Source organism: Pyrus communis, chromosome 17, assembly GCF_041283825.1.
Source record: "Pyrus communis isolate YQ-2024b chromosome 17, ASM4128382v1, whole genome shotgun sequence".
NCBI lineage: Eukaryota > Viridiplantae > Streptophyta > Magnoliopsida > Rosales > Rosaceae > Pyrus > Pyrus communis.
In genome coordinates, this window is record NC_142581.1 from 22,814,791 (window position 1) to 22,837,583 (window position 22,793).

The 22,793-nt window shown below is 37.0% G+C and overlaps 3 protein-coding genes across 3 annotated transcripts; all 3 read left to right on the plus strand.

Moving 5' to 3' along the window:
- Positions 1–4,083: 4,083 nt before the first annotated feature.
- LOC137707889 (pyrophosphate-energized vacuolar membrane proton pump) lies at positions 4,084–9,679 on the plus strand. Its single transcript, XM_068446824.2, has 8 exons — positions 4,084–4,776; positions 6,165–6,739; positions 6,828–7,207; positions 7,400–7,486; positions 7,569–7,899; positions 8,408–8,818; positions 8,961–9,020; positions 9,208–9,679. Exons 1-8 carry the CDS (start codon positions 4,524–4,526, stop codon positions 9,412–9,414), a joined length of 2,304 nt encoding a protein of 767 aa, XP_068302925.1. The 5' UTR covers positions 4,084–4,523; the 3' UTR covers positions 9,415–9,679.
- Positions 9,680–14,976: 5,297 nt separating this feature from the next.
- On the plus strand, positions 14,977–17,848 carry LOC137708071 (prephenate dehydrogenase family protein). The gene is made up of 2 exons (XM_068447053.2): positions 14,977–16,287; positions 17,240–17,848. The coding sequence occupies exons 1-2, from the start codon at positions 15,156–15,158 to the stop codon at positions 17,257–17,259; spliced, it is 1,152 nt and encodes a 383-aa protein (XP_068303154.2). The 5' UTR covers positions 14,977–15,155; the 3' UTR covers positions 17,260–17,848.
- A 485-nt stretch (positions 17,849–18,333) lies between these two features.
- Positions 18,334–22,151, plus strand: LOC137749257 (NADH dehydrogenase [ubiquinone] flavoprotein 2, mitochondrial). Its single transcript, XM_068489360.2, has 10 exons — positions 18,334–18,802; positions 18,896–18,928; positions 19,026–19,091; positions 19,705–19,821; positions 20,586–20,663; positions 20,753–20,858; positions 20,983–21,029; positions 21,500–21,577; positions 21,673–21,738; positions 21,847–22,151. The coding sequence occupies exons 1-10, from the start codon at positions 18,746–18,748 to the stop codon at positions 21,952–21,954; spliced, it is 756 nt and encodes a 251-aa protein (XP_068345461.2). The 5' UTR covers positions 18,334–18,745; the 3' UTR covers positions 21,955–22,151.
- The last annotated feature ends 642 nt before the right edge of the window (positions 22,152–22,793 follow it).

A 22,793-nucleotide genomic window follows, 5' to 3' on the forward strand; every position in this document is an offset into this window, starting at 1 on the left:
ATCAAATATAATGGCGGAAGCCCCTAAATCGGAACTTTCGTTGGAAATGCTCTAATTAATCTTCTGTTTCACTCTCACGGCCCACACTTTGTGAACCTTCTTTCCGAGTTGTACAGTTTCACTTAATGATGAAGCAAACAAATAAAATAAAGCGGAAGTTGATCCCCCTCCCACTACTTGTTTGTCTTTTTGTATGCTTACAAAAAGGTCACCAGCCCCTTTTGCCATACCATTGCGTATTTGCATGCGCTTCTACTTTTGCTAATTCCACTTCTCTTTATTTGTTCTCTTTTCCATTACTAGCCTTCTAGGGTTTGGTTTCACGTCAATTAATATGATTGATTACTTTCTAATTTTTTTGTTTTCTTTTCACATTAGTAATTTGGCATGCTTGTTAGTTTCTTTGGTGGAAAGAAAATTTAGGAAGAAATTGGTTACTTTTACTATTAGCGTCAGAGTATACTTACAATCTCAAGTTGAAAGAAATTATGTGTGACACATAATTGTCAGCTGCAATTAATATAGATTTATGAAAGAATTTACAAATTGCGCACCAACAAAAATTGTTGACAGCGTGACTCGAACTTAATGGGGCGACACACAAGGTAGAAAGAATGTTTCTTGTAATTTTAATAACATTTTGCCTTTTTATAAAGCAAAATTTGGGTGCAACAATAGACAATGAATAATATAATTAATGGGAACTTCAACGAAAAACTCCCCCTACTGTTCACTTTAACGAAAAATAACATTTTTACACTGAAAAATCAATCATGGTACTATTCACTTTACCCTTTATTTTGTCATTATCGTTAAAACTGAAAATGTTCAAACTATTTTCATTAATTTTCTTTAAATTAATTTATAAGACTGAAATGGCCATAATGTGCTAGCTAGTATTGTACTATATATATTCGGTTACCGAAATTAAAGAACAATAAGTTAGACATTTTCTAGTTGATACATCAACGTGTGATTAAAAGGTCTTAAATTTAAAAATGATTTTAAAACTTGTAGTATTTTTTATTCGTTATACTATGTAGGAAATAGGGTAATTTTAGAGAGAACAAAATTTTAAATTAAATTTGCAAACTAAATTATGTGATTGTAGATGATTGAATATTAATTAATTGTCGATGAACGTGTTTATTTCTTATTAGTGACACATTATTTAGTTTGTAATTTGGTTCAAAAAATTTGATATCTTTAGTATTAACCCAATAAGTAAGATTGATGAGTGTTAAGCATTTATTAACTTTTATGTGTATTTTTATTTTTGACAAATGATAGCGGATTAAATTATTAATTGTAAGGGGAGAGAATAATAAAGACTCAATCTGCACCAAAAACTCACCAAACCACCCAGCTCGCGTAGGTGGCCACCTCTTAATCCAAACCCCCTATATCGTTGGAGTGCAATGCGAGGTATTGTTTGAGAGGAAGAGATCCTTATCGGATTTGAGAATCTCTTTCACCAAGATCATCGGATCAAGTGATACGCGTTTTTAAAATTTCATCTAACGGTCCACCTGTTTTGATTTTTTAAAAGCTATAATAATTCTTAACCGTTGAATTAAATTTCAAAAATTCAGATCATTTAATTCGGTGAACTTGGTGAAAAAGATCTCTTTCCTTGATTGAGTGAATACAGAGGAAGACAAAATTAAAAAAATAATTTAAGAAAGGGGAAAATGAGGATTATCCGATAGGATGCTCTGCACGCCATTCAACACACGCAACGTCAGGACCCCTTCAACCGCTCGAAAACAACCACAATATCCTCAACTTACTCAGGATGGGCAGTTATTCCCTGCTTCTCTCCCCACCGTAACTTAAATCACACCAGCAGCAGGATTAAAATTTCTTAATCCAGCATATTAGCGTAATGCTGAATTAACAAAGGAATAATCCAAACTCGGTTAACAAACAACGGGCTCCACTTGATTCAAATGTGCGGTGGGGACCACACATATTGGAATTTCCCACCTACAGAATGAATGAGCCACCTAATATAATCACATGGTCATCATATATTTTGTAGCATCTAAATAATGGCTTTGCGAACCACCATGGGCTGGCCCCATGGTTGGAGAGTAATTTCATGCGCCTATTTTACACGATACATTTTGAATTCGATTTTTGATATTGGTGAATGGTAAGATAATGGTTAGAAAAAAACTGAAATACTTATGTGAATCTTTCTTACCTTTAAAAAGGTGAAATGTCGTAACAAATCCCCAAACTGACTCATTTTTTTAAGGGAAAAAAAAAAATCATAAGGCCTTTTCGAGATCTACTTTTGTATTATTTTGGCATGTTTAGGGGACAAGGATTGTCTGGCCTCCCGTGCTTTCCTGTTTTGTGTAATCACGGTTAAGTCACGTCAATATTTTATATTACTATTCATTTTTGTCTTATTATCGTAACCACACAAACAAGAGAGCACAAGAGGGCACCAGAAGTGGGAGGGTAGACAATCATTGTATATATAAGTAACATGTAAACTATACCAAAAAAGTATTATATTCGTAGAAAACATTTGTAAGTTAGTTTATTTTATTTTGTTAGGAAGAAGTTACGAGTTCAAATCTTTTTATAATAATTACTGACAAACGAGTTTTAATTTGGAAAATTAGAAATATAAATTAGATCAAGAATTAGTTAGTAGATTATTGATCGTTGAATTGAAAGTTTAGCGGCCGAAGTAAGATTGGTAAATATTGATGATGATTACAAATTGACGTATATACAAATTCACTTGATTATTAGCTAAATGGACCGTTAGAATTTGATTGCCTAATATGATTGCGCATATCATAAAGTCAATTTGAAATAGAAAAAAAACACTAGATTTTATCTATACTTGAAATAGCTCACGTAGGCAATGATGTCTGTCTGTCTCCCGAACGACCTTTTTTAATTTTTTTTTTTTTTTTTTTTTTTTCACTTAGTATTAGAATTTAGTAGTATTTCTTTTTGCTTAAAATTGAGATGTTTTATGTTTGAATTTCATGAATGACGAATTCATTACCAAATTAGGTTGTTCATTATGTGGTTTAGCCGAATTCTCTCTCTCCTGCTATAAAAATATGATGTACTAAAAAAAATTATTTTCTTTTATGCGGGTGAGAGTTGATTTCAGACACTATTTTTAATCTCTCTTACATCACTTTTTATTTTTGGACAATACACTGAATAAATCCAATTAAATCAACAGACAAAATAAAACATAAATGTGTATAAGAAGAAAATAATGTATGTTTATCATTTTCTCATAAGAATATGTTGTCATCCCCATCACACTCATCAGTAAAGCAGTGATATACTCCTGGTATAAGCAAGTCATTTTTGTTTTTGAGTAAAGACCACTAAGTGTCCTCAAATTGAAGGGGGGACTAATCTCCGCTCGAGGTTCTGCTTGCTTCTCGCCACAAAGTGCTCTCAGCTGGTTTCGAACCTCTGTTAGAAAGGCACTAGAGAATCTGTCAACTGAAGAAGTCCATCTTTTATTCAACATCATGCCGTTTAAATAATAATAACGTAATTAAGAATATTTACTTATAAAAATCATGAGTTCAGTTTTTTCGTCCATGGAAGAAGTCATTCTCATGTGTACTAAAATAGTTTATCTTTTACTCAGCATCACGCCATTTAAATAATAATAACAACGTGATTACAAAAATTTGCTTATGAAATCACAGGTTCAAATTTTTTTGTTGCTCTTATAAAGATATAAAATATAAAATACAAAAAACGATGAGGAATGTGATGTCCATTTCATGAGGAATACGTTGAAGCATTGGATTAGATGTCATCATATCACAAGGTTAAATCTTTATTGGGTGCATCATGAATCCTGTACTTGCAAAGCAGCCCTACCTTGCTCAAAAATGTCGCAACAACAACAGCCAACTCATCACCGAAAAAGAATAGCGTGATAGAAAAGTTATCTGCTTCGTCTAGTGGTTGTAGATGAATTTTAAATCTGTATTTCACATGATACATTTTAAGTTCGATTCTTAACGTTGGTGAATCACAAGATGAAGATTAAAGAAAAACTAAAATGCTCATCTGAATATTTCCGACCTCAAAAGAATGAACTAACGTGGTAAAGCAATAAGCTGGTTCCATTTTCAAAAGAAAAAAAAAAAGTGATTCCGGCATCTATGCGTCCAAAATAAGCGAACAACCTTTATTTCTATCCATTTGCCCCTTACCGCATTACCATCCCCTCTCTCCTCACACACCTCAATCCCACCGTCCAATCAAACATCAGAGATCCCAAACAACGGTCCAGATTTCCTACACTGCATGGTACCAATACAGCCGCAACACTGCGCTTATGCTCCTCGAATATTTGCTCTCTCTGCGAATATAAAATCCACCTGAGCCTCTTAGCAAAAGGCTCTCCATCTTCTTATCTCTTTTCACACTACGAAGCTCACAGCAGCTCGAAGAGTCTCTTATTTCTGTTTTAATTTCTCCGGCATACGGACACCGGCGAAGCTAGGGTTCCGGCGAGTATGGCAGTTCTGCTCTCAACTCTCGCGACGGAGATTGTGATCCCTGTCGCCGCCGTCGTGGGGATCGTGTTCTCGCTCGTCCAGTGGTTCCTGGTCTCGCTCGTGAAGGTCACGCCCGAGCGCAACGCGCCGCCGTCTGGCCCCAACAGTAACAAGAACGGTTGCAATGACTACCTAATCGAGGAGGAGGAAGGCTTGAATGACCAGAACGTCGTCGTTAAGTGCGCTGAGATACAGAACGCTATCTCTGAAGGTAGAGCTTAAATTTCTGAGCTTGTTTTAGATCTTTTGAGCTTTTTGCTAGATCTGGTGGTTCTCTTGAATTTTTTACAGTGTTTAGATTTTTTTTTTGTTACCTCCAACAGTGTTGGAGCTTTATACTGTGTTTGTTTGCTCAGAAAACGCAGGAAATGAAAGGAAAGTTCAGAAATTTACCGCTGAGTAAAAGAAGAAATTGGACGGAAAATAATTAGCAGTTCATTCAAATGGTCACCTTAAACTTGGTTTGAGTGTAAAAATCCCCACTAACTAAATTTATAATTTCTTGCAATTTCTCGGCAGCCAAACAATGTCTTGGGAGTAAGAGAAAGACCCAAAAAACCCAGATTTATCTTTTTTTTTCTGGACAAAGGCGAATGCTTTTCATGGAATTCCAGGGCTTATGTTAGCTCAAGCTTTGAGCTTTGGATTGCATATCCGAGTTGGGTCTTTTTCAAGATCTGCTTTTGCGTTTTGTTAAACAGATTATTTAATTTTTTATTGTTTAATTTAATTATCCAGATCTAGTTTAATACTGGGAAGAATATCCTATAATGCAGCTTTATCTCCTCGACCTTGTTGTTATTGTGATAAATCGCAGTTAATAATTTTGTCCTGTATCAATATTGTTACTAGCATGTGGTAGGGCATCTTACAGTATAAAATTAAGGTTATTTTTTATTATCTTGTTTCATGGGTCTTGTGTTGTTGTCGGGAGCATAATTTATCTTCTTGTCGTTTATAAATTAAAGTTTTAATTTTTTTTCCTGATTTGAATTATTGTGCTAGTGCTGTGAAATAATTGCGTCTTATACCAAGATATATAGTGAGTTTAGTTTCTTTTTCCTGCAATTAGCAATTTAGAAGCAGTGTAGGTCTCAAACTATTGGTATTTCACACGTTAATGCAGTTGAACGAACTATGCGGTATAAGGGCGGTATTCTGACTATTTAAAGTGTAGATCTCAAACCAGAAATATGTGTCATGGAAAGGGCATTAATGGTGGCACATGTATGAAATTTAACAGGACATACAACTATGTCTGTTGACATGATAATGTACAAAGATAAATCGGGTTTGTGCATCGTTTTGATTAGTACCTTGAGAATAACATTGAACATGGAGCGATGAACTACTAGCTTTACTTCGCTAGCACTGATAGAGTGAGACACTGCTGGTCTTTTTGGCCCTTTAATTTTATTTTTTTTGGGGTTTTTGAGTTTGGATTTATTTAGATGTTTATAATCAAAGTGTATGCTCAGACAGTGTTATGCTCATAGAAAATAAGCTATTTCTATATATGTCTAGACCGCAAGATGATTTTCTTAGCTTTTTATATGTATCTCCATGTTATTAATAAGCTCCATATGCATGGCTGTACAGGTTCAACATCCTTTCTTTTCACCATGTACCAGTATGTTGGGGTCTTCATGGTTGTATTTGCAATCCTGATCTTCCTCTTCCTCGGGTCTGTGGAGGGTTTCAGCACAAAGAGCCAGCCCTGCACCTATGATGCCGCAAAGACCTGCAAGCCAGCACTTGCAACTGCAATTTTCAGCACTGTAGCTTTTGTACTTGGTGGTATAACCTCTGTCCTGTCTGGTTTTCTTGGCATGAAAATTGCCACTTATGCCAATGCTAGGACAACATTGGAGGCCAGAAAAGGTGTTGGGAAGGCCTTTATCACTGCATTTAGGTCTGGTGCAGTTATGGGTTTCCTCCTTGCAGCAAATGGTCTTTTAGTACTTTTCATTACTATCAATCTCTTTAAGCTGTACTATGGTGATGACTGGGAAGGACTTTTTGAGTCCATTACTGGCTATGGTCTCGGTGGATCATCTATGGCTCTCTTCGGGAGAGTCGGTGGTGGTATCTATACCAAGGCTGCTGATGTTGGGGCTGACCTGGTAGGAAAGGTTGAAAGAAACATTCCTGAAGATGACCCAAGAAACCCAGCTGTAAGCAGTATCAATTTTTCTCATTAAGTTTTGTTATTGGGATATTATAATGGGGTTTTGACATTAATTTTTTTGGTTTAACTTTCAGGTGATTGCTGACAACGTTGGTGACAATGTTGGGGATATTGCTGGTATGGGATCTGATCTCTTTGGCTCATATGCCGAATCATCTTGTGCTGCCTTGGTTGTTGCTTCCATTTCCTCATTTGGAATCAACCATGAGTTCACCCCTATGTTGTATCCTCTCCTCATCAGTTCTGTGGGCATCATTGTTTGTTTAATCACAACCCTATTTGCCACTGATTTCTTTGAGATCAAGGCTGTCAAGGAAATTGAACCAGCTTTGAAAAAGCAGCTTATCATCTCCACTGTTCTCATGACTATTGGAATTGCAATTGTTAGCTGGATTGCTCTGCCGTCATCCTTCACAATTTTCAATTTTGGAGTTCAGAAAGTTGTTAAAAACTGGTAAGTTCTGTGTGAATTCAGACACGTGTGTTCTTTATTTTTGCGAAACGACAAAATTAAGGTTTATTTTATTATCAGCACTTAGTCTATCAAGTTGTAATTACTCTTTGGTTATGTTGAGTACCATGGATTAGCTGTCAATTGAGTTGGCATGTTGTTCAAATATGTCATTGATGTAATTTGGCTTTGCAGGCAATTGTTCTTGTGTGTGGCTGTTGGTCTTTGGGCTGGACTCATTATTGGGTTCGTCACCGAGTATTATACTAGCAATGCATACAGGTACTAAATATACTTGACAATACTGCTCCTCTTTTACCGCCTTCACTTCCTGTCTTGACCCATCCTTTTCTGTTGTCCACAGCCCTGTGCAGGATGTTGCTGACTCCTGCAGAACTGGTGCTGCCACCAATGTTATCTTTGGGCTTGCTCTGGGATACAAATCAGTCATCATTCCAATTTTTGCCATTGCAGTCAGCATTTATGTTAGTTTTAGCTTTGCTGCTATGTATGGCATTGCAGTGGCTGCACTTGGGATGCTGAGCACCATTGCTACAGGATTGGCCATTGATGCTTATGGTCCCATCAGTGACAATGCTGGAGGCATTGCTGAAATGGCTGGCATGAGCCATAGAATCCGTGAGAGAACTGATGCTCTTGATGCTGCTGGGAATACCACTGCTGCTATTGGAAAGGTATAATTGACATACTTTCAGAATGTGCCTTATCTACCTGTAGCTTGTCGTCTTATTTGCTTGTGCAAGCCATCCTTCTGTGTGAATTAGACGTCTGTTTTCTTCTGTTTGGCCTGTTTCTGAAGTTGAAAAATACACCAATAAACATGGTATAATTTTGTTGTTTTCTTTTAAAAAAGTATGCCTGTGTGTTCTAAAAGTAGACAGGAGAGTCCTACAGTTAGATTTAATACTATATATTGCTGCTGTTATTGGAAGTGCTAGTAATTCAGCAACTTGATCTACTAAGTTTCCATATTTAGTATAATGTTCTTCACTAACTACTGCTTTGTGTCTGTTTTCCTTGGCTCGTCTTTATGAAACCTACTTTTACAGTGCTACTACAGTGCTTAGCTAACTCAAAATGTCCTCCTATGAGAGTTATATTGTGCTTGGATGTTTCTATTTTTTTTCTGATTTCACATGTGAAGAGGTCTTTCTGATTGATCAATGAATTATTTTATTATAGGGATTTGCCATTGGATCTGCTGCTCTGGTGTCATTGGCTCTATTTGGCGCCTTTGTCAGTCGTGCAGCAATCTCAACTGTTGATGTCTTAACCCCAAAGGTCTTTATTGGACTTATCGTGGGTGCAATGCTTCCTTACTGGTTCTCTGCCATGACCATGAAGAGTGTGGGAAGTGCTGCACTAAAAATGGTTGAGGAAGTCCGTAGGCAGTTCAATACCATTCCAGGTCTCATGGAGGGCACTGCTAAGCCTGACTATGCTACCTGCGTCAAGATCTCCACTGATGCATCCATCAAGGAGATGATTCCACCTGGTGCCCTTGTCATTCTTACACCTCTTATTGTTGGAACATTCTTTGGCGTGGAGACCCTATCCGGTGTTCTGGCTGGTTCCCTTGTTTCTGGTGTGCAGGTAATGTTGTGACCATAGGCAACTACACATATCTATGATTGCTGGTTTATTTATATGCAATAAATCAATTTGAAATTTGGGAATGAAGTATTACTTGTGGATATTCCGTATTGATCGCCAATTATTGATTTGAATATATCAGATAGCGATTTCTGCTTCTAACACTGGTGGTGCATGGGACAATGCTAAGAAGTACATTGAGGTAAACATTTTGACTCTTTATTGTTAGTTCAGATTCTTTAATCAACTAGCTCTTGGTTGTATTTCTCCTACGAATGTTGGAAGATGTCCCGAGTTTGAATTCTCCTCCCTGTTGATCCATCGGGTTAAGTTATCTGTTTACTAAAATTTGAAACGTATCATGGATTAATATGGGGTTTGGTTTTCAGGCCGGTGCTTCAGAGCATGCAAGGACCCTCGGCCCGAAGGGTTCAGACCCACACAAGGCAGCAGTGATTGGTGACACCATTGGAGACCCGCTCAAGGACACCTCAGGGCCATCACTCAACATCCTTATTAAGCTCATGGCCGTGGAGTCCCTCGTGTTTGCTCCCTTCTTCGCCACTCATGGCGGCCTACTTTTCAAGATCTTTTGAGGGAAGGAGTGTATGATATGGCCATTGTATCAGGGGGAAATGGCCTTGTAATATCATTTTGTTCTATTTTTGGTCCGGAGAGCGGAGGTTTTATTAACTTTTCTTTTTCTTGTACCAGTATTCCTCTTCCCTCCTTGCTTGTTAGGCAGTGTTTCTGTAAAATTGCAAACTCTGAGAATTAATGACGAAGATTAGATGTACCGAAATGAAATGTTCAATGAAAATTGGGTTCTATCTTGAACTCTAGATTTCGTTTTCCCCCGAATTTTGGGAGCACTGCAGACTTTTGGAATCATCAATTTGATTTTCTGTTATTAACACAATTTGTTGATGGTTACTGAATGTATTGTTTGGCATTGTGTTGAACATGAATAGGTACGACCCTGACATGGATGATACTCAAAATGCCCTGTGATTGATTACAAGGCGATGCATTCTTTCGTGATGTACGTCATAACGTTTCTCTTGTCAGTTTGGTGGTTTCTGATAAATTGACTATGCAACTTAAGTGGCTGCTGCCTATCTTTATGGGGATGATACAAAATTTGCATAAAAGTTTTCTAGCTCTCGATTTGAATGAAGCTTTCACCATACGGATTGAAACAATCGGAGCAGATGTGGTATTTCTCCTCTAAGATCATCTCTAACCTTCGGCCTAAAACTTAAAATTTTTAGCCTATAAACAATTTTTTTGCTCCAACCATTATGACCTAAAATTTTAGCTCCAGATTATTAAAGAATGAATTTAGGCTAATTTTTTTCTTAAATTAACTTATAAAAAAAAATGTGGCCTATCGTAAATTAATTTTATGAACATTTTAAATCTAAAAATATTTAAATTCCGATAAATATTGAAAAATCACTAAATCAATACATGAAACACTATGGAAGAATATGAAAATCATGATAGAGATGTATAAACACAAAATACATGAAACACATATGACATACATAACACATGTGAAGCACATACAAAACACATGTGAATGATGTATAAAACACATATGAAGGACATACAAAACACATGATAGAGATGAAGCACACACATAACACATGTGAAACACATGACACACACGAAACACATACCAAATACATACAAAACACATGAAACGCATGAAACACAAACCCACACACATGAAACTGAAACCTTCAATCATTCTCTATATAAACACAAGTTGAATATCAAATCATCACACAACATATTCACCAATCTTTCAACTTTCAAAGTATTTTTGTTTCCTAAAAATCCTCAATATCTCATCAATGGGTGATAGAAGAAGGCGTAGCTTGTCAATGCAGATGACACAATACCAAGTAAGCCTTGACAATGCGGATGCAAAAATGATCAACGCAGAAGCTGAATTTGCAAACTCGCTTATGCAATATGAGCACCATGCCGAATCTAGCTATCGTGATTCTGTCACGGGACGTTCATTTGTGCACCATGCCAACCATGGCTTTCTCCAAGCTTCCCTTCCATAAAGTGCATGCTTTGTTAATAACCTTCCACCGATCGTAAACACCACCACCTTCCCTCCCCCAACCGTTGCAGTTTTCATGGAACATATCAACGATTTTATCCCACAAAACATTTTTATTTTGATTCGTGCCAACTGCACCATCTTCACTAATAAAAACTCATGCCAACCATAAAGTAACATCTTCCTCACAGGTCCAATTACGACCTTTAATATGGCCATCTTGAAAAATTTGGAAATAGGAAGAAACGGTAGAAAGAAAAATTGGAAGAATTGTATGAGAAAAGTGAGTTTTGTGTGCATGTTTGAAAAAATACATAGGTATTTATAGAGTTTTTTTGGTGAATTCTGAGTTAAATAATTTTTTTTAATTATTTTAGCCGTTGAATTTAAATTTCAATCGTTAGATCTTTTTTTTTATCGTTAGATTTGACTATATTCAATCTTAGCCGTTGAATTCAATAAATATATAAATATAAAACTAGAAAAAAATTGGTTTGAATCTAGGATCCAATGGCCTGTTGATTCCGGTCGTCCGATCAAAAGAGTTGTTGGCTCGCCTGGGAAACGTGACCGACATGCCCACATGGGTAGAGCCCAGTTGGTCTGAGTGCTCACGTGTCATGCATGTTTGGGGAGTGGGTGGGGGCGTTTGGCGCACAACTGCCTGGTTTCAGTCACATTGGTAGGGCCCACACCGAATCCTGGGCTATTTTCTGGGCAAAAATTGACTTTTAGGTTTTAGCCCACAAATTTGGCTTGGGTTGGGTTTGTTTGGGGGGGGGGGGGAATAAAACCTAAAATTTGGCTTTTAGCCCAAGGTTGGGTTTGGTCTAAGTGAGTATTTGATTAGTTATAGATATATGAATAAGAGTAATGCTAGGTAAATCAATTGTTTAGACCAAATTTGCAAATTGTGTGATGTGTCACCAATAAAAAATAAACACACTAATAAACACTTAAGTAATAATTCAATCATCAACAACCACGTCATATTTTTACATAATATAGTTTAAATATATGTTCTCCCTGACATTATCATATGAATAAACTATGCCTTGTGTATTCAAGTTACATTTTGAATGTGCCAGAGTTTTAATCAATGCCATGAATCTCAATTGAACTCAGCTTTGAGAAAATTGCCTCGCACCTGATGTCAGAATTTGAGATGAAAGATCTTGGAAAACTCAACATTGTCTCGGCCTGAAGTTCAAAATTAGTAATATTATCCGCGAGCGTATTGAGTATTATAATAGAGAAGTAAAGATTTTAAATACCGATACTTTACTTGCAAGTCTTGCATTATTCAGATGATATTCTGGTTCACTAGTCGAACTACACCAAAAGGTGTTGCCTACCCATTATCATCTGTGCATTAGATGCAAAGGAGACCTTTGAAGAGGTAATGGAGCCTAAAGTTCCATATCTGAATGTAGTTGGCGTTTATTGTACTTAGCTCAAAGCACTAGAATGAACATCTCATTTGTTGTTAATCTTTTGGCAAGATGCAGCGTTACGCTGCATGCCACCACTGAATTGGTGATCAAGACATCCTACGTTACGTTAAAGGTATTTTGGATTTGGGCTTGTTCTATCATGATGCATCTCAAAATACATTACACTCTCTGGTATTTGAAATGATGTTTGCCTTGTTAGTTTGCTAACACGGGTTACTTGTTTGAACCACGCAAGACATCTACTTGAGTATTTACACATTCAATGGAGTAGTGTTGTCAGAATTATGATATGTGTGATTGTGTAAATGCTAGTAGATTATGTATAGAAATCCTATGAGATCTAGAAAATTTTTTCTATTAGCGCAGAGCTGGCCCTGAGGGTGGCCGGAGTAGACACCCACCTAGGACACAGACTTTGGAGGAGCCCCCAAATTTTTTTTTTTAAATATTTATATAAATATTACGATTCAAATTCAATGAAAAAAAAATAAAAAATAAAATCATGGATAATAATGTAATTTTCCACAATTTTTTTTCTCTGTTTTTTTTGTCTTTTCTCTCACCTATATGTAACCATAGTTTCACGTATATGAAAATTACTATCCCCTTCACTCTCATATGCAGACTGCAGTCCTTGTAATTCATTCATTTACTGCACATAATAACTAACGTTGTAACAATAGAAAAATGAATGGAATTTGGTGTAATAGATAGGTACTCCTATTTTAGTCCGAATTGGTTTAAAAATTAGATTATATAAACTTAATTAATACATTTGTGTCTAAAAACGTGATACTTGTAATATTTAAATAATTTTTATGTATCTTTCTTCTTTTGATATTAAATTTAATGATATTTGATGAAGAAATAGACTTTTCATGTATTTAGCGAACTTTTTATTATACACTAGCCTTTCTGCACGTGCTAATACGAGTGCGAAATGCCTTTTTTTACATCATAGTGCGTTACACGCGGCGTGTAGTCTTTTTTTTTATTTTTTTTATTTTTTTGTCTTTTTACATTTGTTCATACATAAAGACATTCTTATAATTACAGCACGCTATGCGCAACGTACAATGTTTAATTTTAATTTGTACATTGTACATGTCAAAAGACATTCATTCCTTTTAACCTTTTTAGTTAACAATTTGTAGAAAATTTTGCACTGCTAAATTTAAAATAAGTTATTGTTAGCCTCTCAACCTGAGAAAAAGAAATGATCATAAACAAATTGAAGCTAAATATGATGTTCCTGATTGATCTCCTACATCACAAATGCCACAAAAAAGTGGAACTTTATGCCCAAATGATAGTAGACAAATTCATATGTGAATACACAATTTAAATTGTCATCAAACTCAGTAAATAAATCGTACAAAAAGACAACCTCGATATACATAGAGAAAACTAACCCTCTATAAGAAAAAAGATCACAATGAAATTACAAACTTGAAGTCCAAATTGGTCACCCAACATACATCAACATATCAAATCAAACTAAGAAAATAAAATATAATAATTTCTTGCATTCCTGAAAACGTAAGGGAAAAAAAAAATAACACAATAGAAATTATTTCTTTAAGTAAACCATCGTATTTCTCACAAACTAAACTGTCACATCCCGCTCTAGGCCCTCACCACATTCCGGGCTTAATTCCGTCGTAGCACCACATTCCGGGCTTAATTCCGTCGTAGCACGATATTGTTCGTTTTAGACCCCGACCATGCATCCTGAGATTGCTCTCGTCCGAACTCGCTTAACTTCGGAGTTCCGATGAACTCTGAAGCCAGTGAGTTCCCAAAAAGCCTCGTGCTAGGTAGAGATAGGAATATACATATAAGGCTTAAAGGATTCACTCCCCTGAGCGATGTGGGATGTTACATAAACACCAACATTTGACAGAGAGGTAAACATTTTAAAGAGAATTCTAATTGTTGAAGCAATAACGTGCTGATAAACAATTACTAATGTCCATAGTGCAAACGGAGAGAATAAAACTATAATTTATATTCTCTCTTGAAGGTATTCATAATATATAACCAACGAATGGTTTTATCAATAGCTGATCCAACTTCAGAAGTTGGAAGAAAGAGTCTGTCCACAGAAATTACCCGATTACATGCTAATTCAAAGTAACCCACGATCAACTTGCGTTCCCAATTCTATCTCAACCAAAATACACCTTTCAAACACAAAAATTCACGTCAATTCAAACTTATCATACTAAAAAAACAGAGGAAAAAAATAACCAATTTCACATGAACAAATCAATCTGAGTTCTAACTTAGCTGCTTCCATCCTCTAAATTTGTGGAATACTCAATTTACCTTTGCGAGTTCTTAGAAGTTACTTGATCTTCTCCGTTGCAGTTTATTTGGGGTCCTGCACGATCATGTTTCCTTTTTGCACATTTAATTCCTTTTCTTATTTTCCTTCTGTTTAATCTCTTTTAATTTTTACTTTTTCTTACAAAAGTACCCTTAATAAAAAATTTCTGTATTTTTTTTCAGTTAATGCATTTTTTTGTTTCGGGGACATTGTTGTTCAATTACTTTTGATGAAGTCTTGAGACATCAAAATTAACTTCTGATTTTCTAATAATAAAGATATCAATGTACAAAGAATTACGGGTCAAAGAACTCGGCCCCACTTCAAAGGCTCACCTAGAGCTCCCAATTCTTAGTGCCGGCCGCGTACCAACGTCTACAGTTTTTTCTAATTCGCAAGAGTCATAGGGCATTTGCACCGCCTCTCCTCGCTTAACCCCTTCTTTCTCAGAACTCCCCGCCGCAATCAACAGCAACGATGCTCCCATTCTCTTCCACACAAACCAAACCCTCACCTCACACTCCAAATCTCTACCCTTCTTCCCACTCAATCTCTCACTCTCTCCCCTCACCTCCTTCCACTCTCAAACTCCCCAAAACCCACACCCAGCTCCATCCCCATCGCCTCCGAATCCGAGCCATCGATGCAGCTCAGCCCTTCGACTACGAAACCCGGATCAAAACCCATTACCACAAATCCAACGCTCTCAAAATCGCCATCCTTGGCTTCGGAAACTTCGGTCAGTTCCTTGCCAAAGCCTTCGTCGGGCAAGGCCACACAGTCCTCGCACAATCTCGCTCCGACTACACCAAAGCCGCACAAAGCCTCGGGGTTTTGTTCTACACCGACCCGAATGATCTCTGCGAGCAACACCCAGAAGTTGTCATCTTGTGCACTTCGATTTTGTCCTCTGAAAAGGTAATCAGATCGTTCCCATTCCAGAGGCTTAAAAGAAACACTCTTTTTGTTGATGTTCTTTCGGTCAAGGAATTTCCGAGGGATTTGTTGTTGAAGTACTTGCCTGTTGAATTTGATATTCTGTGCACCCACCCAATGTTTGGACCAGAGAGTGGGAAGAACTCGTGGGCTAATCTTCCTTTTGTGTATGATAAAGTTCGGATTGGGAATAATGGCTTTAGGCTCAATAGGTGTGAGAAATTTCTAGGCATTTTTGCTAAGGAGGGGTGTAGGATGGTTGAAATGTCGTGTGCCGAACATGATAGGCATGCGGCAGGGTCACAATTTGTGACACATACAATGGGGAGGGTGTTGGAGAGGTTTAATTTGGAGTCTTCACCAATTAATACAAAAGGGTACGAGACATTGTTGAATTTGGTGGAGAATACATCCGGGGATAGCTTTGATTTGTATTACGGGTTGTTTATGTATAACAAGAATGCAATGGAGCAGTTGGAGAGATTGGACAATGCGTTTGAGGCTCTTAAGCAAGAGTTGTTTGGGAATTTGCACGAGGTTTGTAGGAAGCAGTTGTTTGGGACTGTAGAAGCAGCAGAAGCTCCAAGAGAAGAGCCTGCCCAGCCGCAGAAATTGCTTACGGTTGGTACTCAAAATGGGCATGATGAGACTCCTAAGAAGGGTCACGAAAATGGTGCTCCTCTGAATTCTCCTTCAAGATAATATGCTCAATGTGTGAACATGTCGTGTTTCGTCTTTCGTCTTACTCCTTCAATTAATTGATGTATGACTTTGTGAATCATTGACTGGATTTGATTTCTTCCAGCCAGAAGCCTTGCAGCCTTGCACAATGTGGCACATGCTTTCATGTATTTAAAGTACTTAAGACATATTTCAAATTCTGTATTATTAGTTGTGTAATTGATTAATGGAAACATGCTTGCTCTGGGTGAAATTTCACATTCAAAGTTGATTTACTTCTGTTTAATATAAAAGTTGTTAGAAGTATTGGGTGTTAATTAATATCTTAAACCATTTGATTTGATCTTGTCCATCTGCTGCCATCTGGTTTTTCAGATGCAATCTCATGGAAAATAAATTGAAAAAAGGTGTGGGTTTGAATGTATATAATAGTAAACTATTCGAATTAGAATCCCCAAAATCTTGTAGATTTTGGTGAAATTGAAAGAAGCACGAGAAATTGGTAGCATTAGAATTGTAAAACATCAGGAGCGCAACTGGTACTCTTCATATCTTCTGTTTGTTGACTGCTTATAAAATGTTGTTGCTTTTCACTGCAGATTAGCAGGGAAATGGATTAACATGCTCCAGAGTTTAAGTTTGCACTGGAAATTGGAAAATAGTTTAGAATATATGAATTACAATTATATGGATATGGATAGCTTAGTATCTGATATGTACAACACTTCTGTCAGCATTATACTTTCTGATCATCTTTCTCGTCTTTCTTTTCATCTTTAAAACAACCAAATTATGGCTGGCTCTTGATAAGTTGATGTCCTCTATTTGCACTCGAATTGCTACATGGCCTTTGATCACTTCCAAAGTATATGTTGGCTTACTATGTGTAACAATCTTTCTTAAGAAGATGGGGAAAGTTATTTTTCTTGTACACACACTTGCAGGAACGGAGCAGCTGCACTAAAGCAAAAGCAACTATGTAGTGTAAATGATCACCCTGAAAGCAGCCCCAGGAATCGAGTGCCGATCTGGCTCTATGAAAGGAGAGTATTGTTGACGAGGAAGTTGGAGATAAGGAGAAGGAACCCATTCAGTTTAAAGTAAGTCCATGAATCAGTACTAGTCGTACTTTTTCTTGAAGAAGTGAAATACCAGCCATATTAGTGGCTCGACTAGGAACTCTGCCTGCGCTGGTTGCTCCAAACTTGTTAGTGTAATTGTCGTTGATAAGTGCGATGATTGAAACATATCGGACCCTTGTACAAGGTGGGCAGAGGACAAGAGAATAGTGAAAGAGTCGAGCAGGTAACAAGATCCATTCTTTGCTCAATCGAATTAGTAATCTATTCAGCGTTGTACCTGAATTGTTTTGTGAAGGACATTGTATCGTGTGTTGTTGGTTGTTATGGAAGGGTTGGATTCGTATGAACTTGTTCTTCGTCTAATGGTTTTTATGTTTCCAGTGTTGAAATTCTTCCTTCCTCCCTGATAAGAAAAAGGGATTACATTATTTGGTTACTGTGGGAATTTTATGCAAAGACTATTTTGGTCGTTTGGACTTGTAATCTCACTATTTTATAGTAGTAGTATAGTACTATCTGGTGTTTTATAGAGCATGGCAAACGGGTCCTTGTTTACGAATACCACTGCATTGGGAAGCAAACCCTTGGAACGCGATATATAAGATTTTGGGTCTTGAGAAGCAACATACTTTGAATATAGTAGATTATCCACGTCAATCCAATTCCAGAGACCAAAGCGTCCCTCAATTGTTATAATTGGACAATTCTTAAATTCAATGACCAATATAGAAACCGTAATAATGAGCATAAGTTTTATTTGAGTTCAAACTCTTTTGTAACACTAATTCGTCGGGGCGTGTGCTCGTCCCTTGCACTTAAGGTCAAATTATCCTTTTTTTTTTTGTTTTTTTTTCAGATAACATGTCAAATTATCTTTGGTTAGGGCATGTGCTCGTCTCCTTGCACTTTTGGATTATCTTTTAACCAACTGAGCCCAAACTAGAATCCTCTCGATTGACCAACATTAGGAGAAATTCTTTTGTATTTCGACCGGACCACATGTCTCTACAGTTAAGAAACAAAAGCCACCATCTACCCCACTTCTCTTGATTTTATCAGGTTCACCCGTCCCATTTTGTGTCTCACTCCCTCCTACACCACACGCGTAGCCCACCGTATCCGGTGACCTGACACAAGAACCACTCCAATTGGGCCCATATTTTTCAGGCCATCTCACTCGCATTCGCACAGTGTCACTAATGCCGCGAAGCACCTGATCATCCAAACCAAAGAATAAGATCCAACGGTCCGTAAGCTTCTTCCACATCCCATTTCCTCAGCTTCAGGTTCCGTCGGAAGTCTCAAAACTCTCTCTTCCTCGCTGTGCTTTGCGTATAGCTTCCCTTCCAACTTCGGAGCTGTTCCAAAATGCTGGCTCACCTCGCCTCCAATCGGCTTCAGGAGATCCGTCGGATTTTCACTCAGGTTTATTTTCTCTCATTTTCGCTCTTTATTTTCTCAGCTCCCAAACACTCCCCTAATCTCACAAATTTTCTTTTTTTTTTTAATCTTCCGCAGCCTGTCCGGTCCTTCTCCACCGCCCTCAACTACGTGAGTTCCAATCATTTCTTCATTTCGACGTGTTTTCTTTTCCGAAATTAATGTATTAAGGATTGGATTATTGATTGAAATTTGAAACTTCGAGCAGCATCTTGATTCGCCGGAAAACAATCCAGACCTACCATGGGAATTCTCCGAAGCTAACAAGCAGAAGGTAATCCAAAATTTCTTATTTTTCATTATCTGAAATATGTTTATTTTTTCGTTTGTTTTGTTATTTCTGGAATGCCCCTTTCCATTGTAATTTGTATAAGCATATCATCCAATGGCAATGCAATGCAGTAGCTGCGGCGAAAGACGTGTAATTGTTAAAAGATGAAAAAGAAGAGAAAGATTGTGTAATTTGGTTGTCAATGTGTGCTTTAGGCTGAGCTATTTATGTTGAACATTAAAAGCCTGGATATGTCAGCAAAGATGTGTATAAATAAAAGGTTTAGGATTTTTTAAGCACCCTCAATTCAAACATGCTGAGCTTCGAATTTACGCATTACTAGAGCCCAATGGGTCGAACATTCCAACCGTGTAGCCAAGTTGAGTTACTAGAGAATTGGATTGTCCTGTAAGGTTTATATCTCCCCAAGTTATATATCGCATTTTAGAAAGTTTTCTTACCAATTCATATGATGATGATGTTATATAGGTTCTTGAATTGGGGTTCTGAATATAAGCTGTTGGACCACGAGCATTCATTATGTCAATTACTTGACACTTGCAAGATTATTTTTATGTTTATTGAGTTCTAAAAGGTGTTGTCTTTCCACTTTTAGGCGAAAGAGATACTATCCCATTATCCATCCAACTACAAGCAGTCTGCAGTGATTCCTCTGCTGGATCTTGCACAGCAGCAGCATGGAGGGTGGCTCCCTGTTTCAGCAATGAATGCGGTATGTTTGCATGAACGTTTTTTTTGAATGATGTTTATCTTGTTCTCACTTAAGGAGGTGTCTATAGTGCCATTCTCACAAGTTGCTAACTTTTGATTAGTTGCATCTCAACATGCGCTTGACTCATTTAGCATTTATGTTGTTCATATCTGATACACAAGATGTTATCACTTAATGCCTACGAATTTTATTGGGATTATATACGTAGATTATAAATTTGGTGTGCATTATGTGTAGTGCCATTCTTTCTGCATCAGGGGTGGATATGAGGAGCCTAGAGGGTTAGTTTCTATCAGTGTTTGTCCAAGTTAAGTATCCACTTTGTCGAATTGTTCGACTAATCTGAAATTCCGACAAACAAGTAAGGACGATTGATAATTAAAACAAGCATAGATATAATTTCAAAAACCTGAATTAAGCGTTGCCTAATAGTTTAAAAATTGTCCAACTTTTAATTCAGGTTAAGAAATTACATCTGTATTTGCTTTATTACCAATTGTCCTTGAAATTCAGATTGGTTGGACTGGTTCTACCCCCATATTGCATCACATATTTGTGAGATCCTAACTTTGCCCTTGAAATGCAATTTGGTCATTAGTATAATATTTTTTTTCACAGCTTAACATGTTAAAAATCTCATTTTTGTGCGGATTCGAAGTTCCAGTTATTGGAAATTAAAGAGGCTTATTTGAAGTTCCAGTTATTGGACATTAAAGAGGCTACATGAACTTTAACTTATTTTTATCGTTTCATGGATGGTCCAGGTAGCGAAGGTAATAGAAGTTGCACCTATACGTGTATATGAGGTTGCAACATTTTACTCAATGTTCAATCGGACTAAGGTAAGAAAGTTATGGATTTTATTATCTATGTATCATTTTGTCATTATGCCAATTTCTGTACCCATGTGCATTTCTTTGATTGGTTTTAGGTGGGTAAGTACCACCTTTTGGTCTGTGGCACAACACCATGTATGATTCGTGGTTCACGAGACATTGAAGCAGCTTTACTGAAACATTTAGGAGTGAAGCGCAATGGTGAGTCTTGTGCAGTATATATGGCTTTGAAATCCTTTTTTTTTTTTTTCTTTTTTTTTTTCATTTTAAACCACTCTAAGATAAAATGGCATGTACAAGTAAACTTTGTATTGGCCATGTGCAGAAGTAACCAAGGATGGATTATTTTCTGTTGGAGAAATGGAATGCATGGTGAGTCTGTTCTTAACTGTTTGGTGGTCTGAACTTTCCGCTTCTGGCTAGTGTTTAGCACTGGTTTTGCGTGATTCATCTCGATTAAGATAAGAATAACAGTAGAAACAAATAGATACGTTGGTGAGTAGTAGTCCATGAAACTTTTATTATAATGTATGGTGATAAAATTTAGAAAGGCAGGTTCCTGAAAACTTAAGTTACAGTTTCTAACTGACAAAAGACTCATCTCATATCAACACAAATTAAGAGTTAATGTTGGTATGGAATTTCACTAGTTGTCCTCACCATCCTGTTATTTGCACTATTCCTTGGTTGACAGCCTGTGACCCTAACTATGATAAATAACTTCTATCGACCCTCTTGTTATCCACTTCTTTTCTGTAATGTTCCGTTCCTTTCCAACAATTATTGCTATTCATTTTGAACGAGTGATGCATGGACTCATATAAGTTGTTCGTTGTCTACAGGGAAGCTGTGTGAATGCTCCCATGATTACAGTCGCTGATTACTCCAATGGATCGGAAGGATATACATACAATTACTACGTGAGTCATGACTTTATAAATTTATTATTACTCGTGTACTTTACTATTTATCAGAAAATTTTGGAATTTATATTTGTATTCTATGTCAATTTCAGGAAGATGTTACTCCAGAGCGAGTTGTGGAAATAGTTGAGAAGTTAAAAAAGGGCGAGAAGCCACTGGTAAGGAAACTAGGTTTTGTTACGTTGTGAAACTTTCCCTCTTCCTATTTGATGGCCCTTGTTTAGATTATCTATATGAAGTGTAATACCATTTTTCCACATTTCCAGCATGGTACTCAGAATCCTAAGCGCATTATGTGCGGTCCAGAAGGAGGAAATACCACATTGGTCGGTGAGCCCAAACCTCCTCCGTGCCGGGATCTTGACGCATGTTAAAACTATGGTATATGTTGTCTCTAATAAAGCAATGGTTGGATGCCGTCAGGGTTCCCTTTGCTGTGAGAACTTGTCGAATTTGTTATGCTCGACCATTTTTTGTACTAAGATGGCAGTATTATCTCTGCCGGTGATGTAATTGTGTATTTTTCATCTTTCAATATGCTGTGGTTTAAGCTATACAGCTTTTTAATTGATATCCAGAACCTCAAACCACCTGAATCTTTGTTTCTTCTTTTATAATAACTGAGTTGTCTAAGGTTAAGGTCGTCGTCGTGCGTTGGAAGGCATTTGGGTAAAAATTCTAGTATGTTTCAGTGTATGACGTGCACTGGATGCATGATACATGAATACAACTTTGAGGCTTGGAACAAGATGTAGGTACTTGTACTGTGTCCTGTTTGGCTGCCGAGAAATAGAAAACAAGAAATTCTGGTCAAGACCCTTTTGATTTTCAAGCCTCATGCTGAATTGCTGCCCCAGAAATTAATAAAATTAACTATGTTTAGCGACAAGACAAGATTAGATTTCGTCTAGTTTAGAATTTGTAAAGTTCAGATTTTTCTTGGTAAGTTTTCTCGGCTGCCAAACACTGCAGCCAAATCTTTTGAAGTGGCAAATTAGTGTTTGTTTATTTTTTGGTTTCTGGGTTTTGTCTTGCAGGTGTAGATTATCCATGCCAATCCAATTCTAGAGACCAAAGCGTCCCTCATTGTTATAGTTGGATAATTCTTAAATTCAATGACCAATATAGAAACCATAATAATGAGCATAAGTTTTTATTTGAGTTCAAACTCTTTTGTGAGTTAGACTAGTTCGTCAAGGCATGTGCTCGTCCC